Below are 12,337 nucleotides of genomic sequence, written 5' to 3' on the forward strand. Positions count from 1 at the left end.
TTATGAACTTTTTTATACACATATATAACATTTAATTTAGACTTATTTGAATCTTGAGTTCAATATTCATCAAGTGGAGTTCAAATTCAAAATTTTTTAAGTTGATTTTAAGCTCTAAAATTAACTCAAATTTAATTTGATTTTTGAGTCGAAATAAATTATATAGAGTCAAACTAAATTCTGCTGAGTCAAACTTCAATTCTATAATTCGAGTTCCACACGTTTGCATCCTAAATTTAGACCTATCAATATCTCAAGGCCCTCGCACCCTGACCCACAGACAAGCGTGTACCAAGTACAATCCTCCTGTAATTGCTTTTAAAATGTATATGGTGCCATTGATGCACCGACACGTTCACCAATTTTTCATGCTTAGATCACATTTCAATTCATAGAAGTTGTTCAATTGGAAGCTTCAAATTTTGATTGGACACAGAAATGAATTATTTCTTTCTTGTCACATTGCAATTCTTCAAGTGCCACTTCCAGCCAAAGATACTGACTTTGCTTTCAAATTTCAAATTGGGGATTGACACATTTCATAGAATAAAATCATTTAATCAAATGTCCTCTTATCTTCAGTACTGCAAGGAGCCAGGAAAGGTCCCTCACAGTTTTGCATTATATACATATATATAAAAATAAAAAAATAAAAAAATAAAAAAAAAGAAAGAAAAGAAAAAACACATTTCATGCATTGTATCTACAGATAAGATTATTGGACCAAGCCAGTCTGTACTTGGGTTTTATGTCTATAATTTGGTTACCCACTTACAGGAAGACGAGTATGGGATTTATTATACTAAAATCAGACTATAATTAGAGATTATTTTTGTCAAATGGATTGTTCTTCTCCATTAAAGCATGTGATTTGGCAATCGATGGATGGGATGACATAAATCATTTCTCTCTTAACTAAAAATTTTGAGTTCGAATCCTAAGTATAGAGTCTTTTTAAACACTCAGAAGACAGTGCTTCAAACACTGAAGGGTTAAAAAAAAAAAAAAAAAAAACATATGACTTGATATTAGAATCATGAATTAATGCTCTAATGGATTAGGTTAAAGCATATATATATATATATATATATATATATATATATATATAATTTATTTATCTACAATATTATGGAATAAATATCAATCATGATTTTTTTTTATGAGCTAAAAATCAGGTATGCTATTAAACTAATAGTTTAATTGTTGAATGTTTGTTTTACAGTAAAAAATCAGAAAAATAAGACCAGACATAAAAATAAATAAATAAATAAATCTCCAATGACAGTTATTACAATTTTGGCCTTTTTTTTATAATTTTATTAAACAGTACCTTTTATTTTGTTTTTTCATAACAATTAATAAGTTACGTATTATAGTCGTTCAGACTCAACTCGTGTGGCTGTTAAAATTAATTAGTGTAGAATCTACACATTGCACATTAACATTAATTAGGAAATTTATTAACAACTTGGCAAAAAAAAATAATTTAATTTGATTATAAAAGTTATAGCCTTATCCTTAAAAAAAATTATAGCCTTATAGAATGTGGTCTCTTTTTTTTTTTAATTGATTAGGAGGTTAACGGACTGAAAGAATATTATGAACTAAACAACATGAATAATTTTCTATGACTCTCTGTGCAAGTGAAAAGACCAATCATTTCACACTAATAAATCAAATGGGTCCATGTTTTGTTGAAATAGAGTTGATGAACGATGTGTAGTGTTCATATTAACTAATTAATTGAATTTGAAAGATAATCCTATAAAAAAATAGAGTTATTATGAAGAAAAAAATATAAGGTATTAATTAATAAACTTACAAAATTTATCAAAATTATAAAAAAGTGTAAAAATTAGATTTATTTTTATTTTTTTTCAGAACAAGTGGTGCTTCTGGCATCTTTCACCATCTACTATATTTTCAATCTCAAAAGAGATAACGAGCATTCCTTTAAGCCAACAGGAGCTCTCCACCTGTGCGCATACTGTAGAAGGCAGAAAGAAATAAGAAAGCCACCTCCGCCATTGGAAGGGAATCGAATTTCCTTTTGAAAATAAAGAGCTAGAGAAAAAGATATGAAAGCAACATAAAGCTAAATTCCAATTATGCATATTTATAATGTTAAAAAAAAAAGATTATGGATATTTATTTATTTATTTAAAAATGGATATTTATTAAGGCATAATTCATATGCAAATTCATTACTCCAAAATATTTTCATTTTGACCTTGACCAAGAACATCCTTTTAGTGTTGGACATGTAAAACCTGTTCATGGGCTCCGTCCAAAATGCTGAGGCTCAGCCCAGCCCATTTTTGGCCTGGTTACCCAACAGAAAAAGAAACTCTCAAATGCGTCATCCAATATGCACAAACATTTCCTTCTTGATGTTATTTTTACTACACACTACAACTTTAGTTCAATTTTTATTATAGCTTTAGTTAAGTACAACCTGAATGTGTTAGCAGTGGCTACCAATTTCTTTATAAGTGAAAACAATTCCAAAAATCACTTGAAAGCACAATCTGGAAATCTATTTGGCATTGTGATGTCCCCGGAAAATTTGGAAAATTTTATACACAGTTGTTTCGGATTGCCTTCCTGTCCTGCCTATCTTTAAAGGCTCCACATGTTGATGTTGATAATCAATGCCCAGCATACAATAATAAGGATGAAAGTGTTTTACATGTGATATGGCTTTGCTCGATTGCCCAACAAATTTGGTGCCAATCTTCCTATAAGTTGGTGGACTGATGTCGTTGATGTGCATTCTTGGATCATTTCAGTTATGACTAAAGTTTCTCGGGAGAAATTTAGTCTTATTTCTATTATAACATGGGAATTGTGCTCTGGGCTCTAGGAACAAATTAATTAAATCAAATTCAATTATATATTTAATATTGAGCTTATAATGAGTTAGATTTACCTTTAACACAAAATGGCCTAAGCCATTTGGGTTGGTTTACCCTTCACATTATATGCCCTTTTAGGCAATTGTATTTATTTGATGTGAGATTACCCACATACTCCAATACTCCCCCCCTCAAGTGGGATTATCCACTTGACAAGCATACGATGACCCAATACAGGTCCATCAGGGTATGACCCAACACGAGAACTTCCCTCATGCAGGTTCAGGTCTCAGGTTCTGATACCGTGTTGAAAATCTGGACTTTGGGCCTTAGGAGCAAATTAATCAAATCAAATTCAATTATATATTTAATATTGAGCTTATAATGAGTTAGGCTAACACAAAATGGCTTAGGCCATTTTGGTTAGTTTACCCTTCACATTATATGCCTTTTTAGGCAGTTGTATTTATTTGACGTGGGATTACCCACATGCTCCAACAAAGTCTGCATACACGCCAATATACAGCTAAGTGGATTGTTCCCGTTGCAGGAAACATCAAGCTGAATATTGATGAGGCTTGGCATGGCGAAAGCAGGAAACATCAAATTATTTTTGGTATAGACAGTTGCTCTTCCAACAAAGGAAGCCCCTGTTAGTTAAGAAAAATAAAAGGCATTATTTAGCTGATTTTTTTTTATAACTGAATTAGTTGAAAAAATTGAAAGGGACTCGTACTTGGTAAAATATAATTAAACATAATCATACAAAAATATGAAAAATTGAATCATTTCATCATGTTACACTGTATCTTATCATTGTGGACAAATATTCACTTGCTGCACTTGGTGAAAAATGATTGCTAATCCACAAGCAACCATTTCTTCTCCACTGAGCCTATTAGCGGTTAGACCCAAGTATTCACCTGAAAAACAGAGAAGACAAAAGGATTGTTATAAATTATAAATCAACTTGCACCTATAAGTGATATCATTCCAGGAAAAAGAAAACAAAGGAAAATCCAATTTTGGAACACCTAAATTTGTCCTATTTTGTTTGTTTAAATTCTTATAGTTTTACATTTTATATTGAACCTTCGAATATTTATTTATTTATTCAAATTGAAGATTTCTTTAATGTCAAAAATAAAATTTATGAAAAAATCGCTAACAGCAATTTATAAATTATTAAAAGTTTACATAATTTTTCAAAAATTACACAGCTTAATGGTTTGAAAACTTTAGAGACAGAAATAGTTTTTTCCTTCTCAGGATGATTTTTCCCAAGAAATTAATGCTTGGTATTGGTAATAAAACTTGAATTACAGTCTAATTAATTAAAAAAAAAAGATTAATTAAAGAACCTAAGATATCCAAGTAGGTGTGAAAGATAGTATGAAGCCCCAGCATCAGGATGCAAGCCAATAAGAATTTCAGGAACAGCAAAAACCTGTGTAACGAGAGAAATTTGAACATTATTAGAAAAAAAAAAATGGCGTGGAATGTGTAACGGGAAAAAAAGAAGAAAGAAAAATCCAGAATTTGTGACACTATCAGTTTTATCCGTTGCAATTCTATATGAACCATGGACTGAAATACCAGCACCTCCACCCATTGTAATGCCGTCCAATATAGCAACCTACAAGGAAGACAGCAGTAGAGAACAAGGGTTAGTACAAATAATTAATTATTAGACTAACGATTAAGTGTCTCTTTTAAATTTATTCTTTTGGTAGATATCAGAATTAAAAAAAAAAAAAAAAAAAAAAAAAGAGTTGTTAGGACTTTAATATCTATTTCTTTTATATTACAGAATTGGCGCTTGATATTAGATTAATCATTAGTTTATCGGTATCAATTAATTAAATTATTAGTTTAATAGCACTAATTCCAATTTCATATGAATTAATTCCAATTTCATAATAACTACAAGTAGAATTCTCTAATTACAATAGTAAATAGTATTACATTCGTTTCATAATATTTGTCACGTTTGAGAAAATAATTTGTTTCAAAATATTTATCACATTTATGCTTTCAACGAGTAATAAATATATTTTTTTTCATGTTTACCCTTTGTATACGACTAATAATTACTACTTCAATTTAATGGTTTTCTTAGAGAATTAGTATTAAATTAAGGATAATATAATTAATTTACTCAATAATTTATTGTAACTTAAAAGTTTTAATGGTTTTATTAAGAGACGTGAAATTTCAAATGTGACAAATATTATGAAACATGCGTAATATTAATTGGAAAATTTTCCACCTTAAGTGATGAGGTCATATAGTTTAACATCACCATCAGCACAAAATGCTCTGCCTTTTCCCTTCAAAAATCAAAACACTACTCATAAGATTATTGAAAAAGGAATCATCAGTCAATTAGGTGTGATCTAATTAATGTTTTTGCTAATGTGAGAGATGGAAAATCCTAAATTCTAGTGCTCTCGACTATAAGCATTTTCACTAATTTGATAAATAGAGGAAAAAGACTATTTCTACCATATAACTCATCATATTATTTCAATACATCAGACCTTCTAACCAATTAAAAAAAGCAAAAGCAATAAAATCAAACAACTTGTAAAATAACTTATTAACTCATGACAATAAAGTCAACAAGGGGATCTCTTTCCCAAGATTCATATAGTTTAATAAGCCGAATCCCCTGATCACATCAAAATTGCAGCTTTTCATGTGCATCATTTTTCATCATTAAGGAAGGCAAGACAGAAAACAAATCAGCTATGCTAAATTCTTCATAAACACAAAATCTTAGTATTTTTCTTTTTTTCAAATTAGTCCTTTATTTTTATCAAATTAGGCCTACCTTTCAATTGCCAATTACATCTCCAGTTCTGGAAATGCAAGCTTTTTGTCAACATTTGTTAATGTTACAAGAAAATTGTAAAAAATATATAGCTTTTGTCTCCAGAAGTCAAAATGCAATGAGTATTAATTTGCAATTAATTAATTATTAATTACCGTTGGAGTGGTAAGAGCATTGAGGACAGGGGGTCTGTTAAGAATCACAGTTCTTGAGTTTGTTCTTTCTTCAACAACCACCTGATCATTATCAAGAGTAAAACATTAATTACAAGCTGCGTAACAATGGAGAAAGTTTTTGATCTCTTACCAAATTGTCAAGATCTTCATGGGCATTATTAGTGCCATTCTTGAATGAACAAAGGCTTCTTTTAAGAAAGCTTGAAGGAGTTTTCTTTAGGCTACGGCACAGGACTTTCTAAGCTTCTTCTTCTTCTTCTTCTTCTTCTTCTTAGTTCTTACAATGGACTCATTACTATGATGTTTGAGATTCTTGTAAGCAAAACAACAAATATAAACCCCTTAAACACTAAATTTATCGAATTTTACCATTCAGACCTTCAACTTTTATTTATCAATATTGAGCTCTTAACTTTTTATTTTTGTTAAAATTAAACCATTGCTAACTAAATGTTAGAGAGAGGGGGAAAATTGACTTACACTCCATGCATAAACTCACTTTGTACACCACACCAGTCCAAGACAATTTTTATTTAAATAGAATATTTCTGACCATTTTAAGATAAAAAAAGAGATAAAACAACAATAATTTTTTAAACTCCTTCTTTATCCGTTGACTATATAAGTGATCACATACATCGAATATAAACAAATCTTATCCTACATGAAATAATTATACTTTAAACGCATAATCATACTTGTGGAGGCAAATAATTGATGTCCTACACTTGTGACTCACATCAAAATTCTAAAGCTACTAATATCTTAATTATATATTTCATATCTTTTGGCTAAGTATGTATTTATTTTGTGAATTAATTTATCACTAGGAGTTAGATTAATACTAAAATATTAAATATCTCAAAGATTATTATTGATGTCAACCAATATAATCATTTTACTTATAACATATATAATTGTTATTTATTTCAACAATATGATTATTATTCATATAAATCAACCAATAATTTATAGTAAAAACACTTCAAATTTATCAAAATTTTTTTATTTTTCTTATCAACTTTATGCAAAAAGGGAAGGAAGAAGCGAGGTGGGGTCTTCACTTGAACTAATTTTAAAAAATTAGTTTACAAGATATTAATTAGTGGGTACTTCAGTGGCCGAAGAAGGACGGAGGAGTAGAGGAACTATAGGGAGCCCGCCTCTAAACTCAATTTAAAAATTTACCTATAAAAGTACAAACTTTTGTTTTTTGTTGATTTGGCTTTTAATTTTGAAAATTTTTCTTTTGGCCCCAAGTTTTGGAGTCTGACTTCGTCTTAGGTCCTTGTACTTGTACATCTGTTAATCTCAATTAAGACGGGAAAAATAAGAGGGAATGGAATAGTTTGCCCAGGAGGGAAAGGGCAAATAGTACATAACTCCAAAAACAGCGGGTTTGGTACTTGGAGGTGAGATCCTGTGTTATGTTAATTTGGGCAATTTTTCAAACCTTAGGGATTTAGATATTTAATCCTATTAGTTCCATGGATCATTCAAATTAAATCAAATGGATGACATTTCATATCATGCTAATTGATCGAGTCAATAAGTCAAGTGAAATTAATTTATAAAGCTTTCATCAAGTTCAAATTATTTGAATCCAAGTCGTTGTAGATTAAATAATAACTTGAAAGAATCGTGAATAAAGTATAAATATAAATTTTTCGCCGCTATGTATATCAACTTGGGATTGATAGATAGACTAATATCTTTGGAATCTATTAATGAAAATTCAATCAGATATTCAAATACGACTCTTTAATTCTATAATACTTCGTTCAACTCTAGATATAATATTTTACGCTAAAAGTAAAAATTAATTTTTAATAATATGAATAGTTATTAAAATAGTAATTTTTATCTTTTCATTGAAAATTAATAACAAGGTATAAAATTTGGATAGAAATACTAAATTATTGGACGATTTTAAACTATAAAGACCCATTTGTATATTTTTTAAAAGGCAAGAACTAATTAGTAGATTCTACAAAATTATAGGACAAAATAGTAATCCTCCATTATTGTTATTTTATTATATTATTTATTGTGTTGCTGACTTCTTGTTGTCATTGTTGTTCGGATGCGTTGGGTTAGCTCTATTAATAGTACTTCAAAAATATCATATTTTCATAATAAACATGTAATGGAATCACTCAAACCAAAATAACTAAAGGATTTTTTTTTTTTTTTTTTTTTTGATAAAAATAACTAAAGGATTTTACTCAAAGAAGAAGACCCAAAACTAAAATAAAGGACTTAACAACAAGATTCTCAAACTTCATTCATATTTATTATTTACATTTTTCATTATTACCAAAGTACGAGCTCTTCAAGCCCAAGCCAAAGCCCAATCCAAAAGCAAGAAACCAAAACACAAAGCCAGTCAACACCTTTAATAACCCATTTTAGGCATACTCTTCAGAAGATGGGGCAGGAGAATAAGACCCAATGAAAATGTCACCATAGACAAGCCCAGCTAATCCTCCACCAATCAATGGGCCTAACCAGTAGATCCAGATCTGTGAAAAGTCTCCGCTAACCACAGCGGGGCCAAGTGATCGGGCCGGGTTCATGGAGCCACCGCTAAATGGGCCGGCAGCTAATATATTTGCACCGACTATGAATCCAATTGCTATGGGTGCAATTATTCCCAAAGAGCCCTTTTTAGGGTCAGCTGCTGTGGCATAGACGGTGTAGACTAGTCCAAAGGTTATTACAATCTCAAATACTACTCCTTCAAAAGCATTCACGCCTGAAGCCACTCCATGAGTTGGAATACTCTGCAAATTCAACATAAAATTCAGTTTATAATTGTTAAAACTAGGGTTATTTAAAGACAAATCTAACCCTGATTCATCTAGTTGCACGGTTTGATTTGAATCCGAGTTAAAATAAGTGTTTTAAAAATCAGATCAGTTAGTCAAACTAAAATTAACTGGTTGATAAACTTGATTAGATTCAATTATTATCAAAAATAACTAGAACTAATCATTTGATAGTCGCATTTGACGGTTTATATTTTTAACTTGAACCGATAAATCATATATATGTATATTTCAATGTGTTCCTTTTAAAAGACTAGTTGCTTGCTCAAGACTCCTCATCCTTTTCTTATTTTACCTTTCCATTAGTGACGAATTTGAGGAGAAGACAGGCGACGATGGAGCCAAGGGATTGAGCAATCCAATAGAAAAGTCCAGTTAGGAGGGTGATGTGGCCTCCAATAGCCAATCCAAACGTGACAGCTGGATTTAAGTGGCCACCGGAGATGTTGGCTGCAATGGATACCCCAACAAACAAGGCAAAAGCATGGGCCACTGCCACAGCAACCAGCCCTGGTGGGTCCAGAGCTGCATCTGCTGTAAGCTTACCTACAAAATTTCAAACCAATATTTTCTTATCAGTATTTTCTTCAGGTGAATTTTATCTCCTTATTTTGTTACTGTTTTGAAAAAATAATTTATTGGAAATATTAATTAGAAGCAAGTAAAATTTGCTTTCAGAGTGAATTGAATATTTAAATAATGATTTTTTTTAAATAATAGTTTTAAATATTATGTTTATTGCACTTACTGTAAGCAATGGCAGAACCAACACCAGCAAACACAAAAAGAAGAGTGGCAATGAACTCTGATAAATAGGCCTTGAGGGATCCAACACTAAAGGAGTCCCCAAAGTTGCCAAAAGCTATCTTCACCATTTTTTGCTTCCTTCCTTATGACTATTAATTATGGCTATTTGAGTTTTATTATGTGATATGAGCAAAACATAGAACTTATATATATACACACACAACCATGTAGTGCTCACAGTAGGTTTGGCAAGGATTATCATAGCCGGCACCGACCATGGGACCCACATGAACGTGGTGGCACAGTGTCATTGGCTGCCACCGACCGCCTTTTATTTGATTAATTATCACTTTATCAGCATTATGAACATAAGACAATTAACTTAATTAGTAATTAATAATGATTAATGGACATAGACACACCACATAAAGTATAATTAAGCATATGTTCTTGGAAATATGTAAACTAATATGGTGTATAACCCTAATGATTGAGGGTCAATGTCATCTCATTTTATTCATTGTATTGAATTAAATAAGTAGGGTTGTAACCCTGAATGATAAAATGGAACGGTAGATGTCCTTCTCCCTTAATCAGAAGTCTCGAGTTCAAACTTTCAATATAGAGTCTTTTTTATACACTCGGGAAGAAGCTTTTTATCCCTCTTTATCAGGACAGTAGGCTTTGGATACCAAACGATTAAAATAAAAATAGAAAATGGAGTTGTAATTAATAATGAATTTTTATCGATAAAACAATAGTTAGCTTTGTTCAAAGAGTTGGTAGCTATGATTTATGTCATCATTGATCATTTTGACGTGTATGTATATACATTCCAAGAGCTGGCAATCCAATCCAAAGCTACAAAGAAGAATCATTTTTGAGTTTTATTCTTCTTTTATTCCTTAAGACCATTTCAATTCAACTCTTTTTGCCAATTAAACTAATATGATTATTTTAAAAAAATCTATATAAGTCGGCTAAATGTTAAAATATATTTGAATTCAATGAATAATTTCAGTAAATTTAAAATTTTGATTTAAAAAAAATTATACATAGGAATATCAGTGAATCCCAAAATGAAATCAGAGTGTAAGAATACTAGTAAAAAAACTAAAAAAGTAAAAAAAAAAAAAGAAAAATGAAATTAAAATGTAAGAATGATCTTAGAAAAATATTAAAAATTAATAAAAAGCAAGGAGAAAAGCTGTTTATTTTTTTTTTCCGTCGAAATTTGTGAATGAGTCAGCAATCATCTATGAATTCTTTTATTAGTATTAATTTATTTAGATTAGTTTCATTAGTTTATGTCTTAAAGATAACATTTTAAATGAATTGCGGTTGGTAATCAAGGTTCTATAAAAGGAACTTGTAATAAAAAATATGGCAACTTTCATATTATTTTAATGTTTTGGAAGACTCGTGGAAAATTTTAATTTGCCTCTATGTATTTATTTCTTCCTCCATTGATGGAATAATGTTTAATTGAAGAATTTGTTTTTACAACCTTAATTAATTATAATAATTTGAACTTCTTATCATTGAATAAGCACTCATCTTCTTTTTTTCACTCTTGAAAAGTAGATCGATTGGCGTTGCTCTTTCATTTATATATTAATTGAGTTATTGTAACGTGCCTTTATAAAGATATTGATGTGATGTTTTATTTATTTATGAGTATTTTATATTTTTTATATAAAACTAATTTTGTTTCGAATTGTTATTTTTCTTACCTTTTATGTATTGAACCTGATATTGGTAGCAATATTTTTTTTTTTCTACAATTGCAATACATCAGTATCTAACTAAAAAAATATATGAATGATTAAAAAAAAATCTTTTATTCTTACTTCTTATAAAAAATAGAGAGAGCGAGTAGTATTAAGTTCAAGTCTTCTTCACCATAAAAATTATGATTAATTCGATAAATGTTATTTAGAAGTAACTACAATTTGAGTCATATTATATAGTCTATAATTTTATTTTCGTCAATTGAACTTTCTACATATTAAAAAATAAATCTTATGTTGGCTTACCTTAGATTTATGTTACAATGACAATAATTTTTCAATATTTAATTATATAGTCATATCCCATAGTTTTACGGACGGAGAAGTAATTCGACACGGATAAAGGAAAAATAATAAAGATCTCTAAGCTATAGTCAAATTAACATATGATGACTTATTTTTTAAAAGCTAACTATGATATCCTTAAATTGTGATTTTATTAATACGTTAGTCCTTCCATCTAAAATAATACTGTCACGACCCGTTTCCATGGGCCGGACCAGCACTAGGGCCCAGGTAAGCTTAGGGCCCCCGAGGCCCATAGTAAGCCGGAATCACTAATAACTATTATCTCAATATAATATTTAAAACATTCAGCCTATAATTATAGAAAAATAAACCTTAAGATTCTATTAAATTTCGGCCCAAATTTATCAATTACAACATTTCCACAATTCGGGCCCAATTAACAATACATCATATTTTTAATATGGCTTCACATAATTATGTCGTCTATGTTAATACACGACTAATTGCACACAAATTCTACAACTGCGGAGTTCACTAACAGATGTATACAGATAAGTCTTCAGACATTTATCTACTTAATATATCAACATTAAAATTAAAGAATCTCTTTTTAACAGTGAAGGAGCAGAGTTATAGCTGGGATTTAGAAAATGCTACTTCCTGGAAGATTTAAACAAGAGATGTGAGTTTATTAATGAATAATAATTATTGCACAACACACGCATTCACACAAATGTATGAATATATCAATCTAGTCATCCGACTAGTTATATGCTCACACAGCCAGTCACACAAATGGCATATCACCAGCACTCACAATTATTAACATCTTCATATAATCACATCACGTGGAAATTAG

The 12,337-nt window shown here is 30.0% G+C and overlaps 1 protein-coding gene across 1 annotated transcript; it reads right to left on the reverse strand.

Moving 5' to 3' along the window:
- Nucleotides 1-8,123: 8,123 nt before the first annotated feature.
- Nucleotides 8,124-9,627, reverse strand: TIP2;2 (tonoplast intrinsic protein 2;2). The gene is made up of 3 exons (XM_012214617.4): nucleotides 9,441-9,627; nucleotides 8,988-9,238; nucleotides 8,124-8,647 (listed from the first exon to the last, which is right to left on the reverse strand). The coding sequence occupies exons 1-3, from the start codon at nucleotides 9,565-9,567 to the stop codon at nucleotides 8,273-8,275; spliced, it is 753 nt and encodes a 250-aa protein (XP_012070007.1). The 5' UTR covers nucleotides 9,568-9,627; the 3' UTR covers nucleotides 8,124-8,272.
- Between the last annotated feature and the right edge of the window lie 2,710 nt (nucleotides 9,628-12,337).

Source organism: Jatropha curcas, chromosome 4 (genome assembly GCF_041381405.1).
Source record: "Jatropha curcas cultivar XTBG-Jc1 chromosome 4, XTBG_Jcur_1.0, whole genome shotgun sequence".
Lineage (NCBI taxonomy): Eukaryota > Viridiplantae > Streptophyta > Magnoliopsida > Malpighiales > Euphorbiaceae > Jatropha > Jatropha curcas.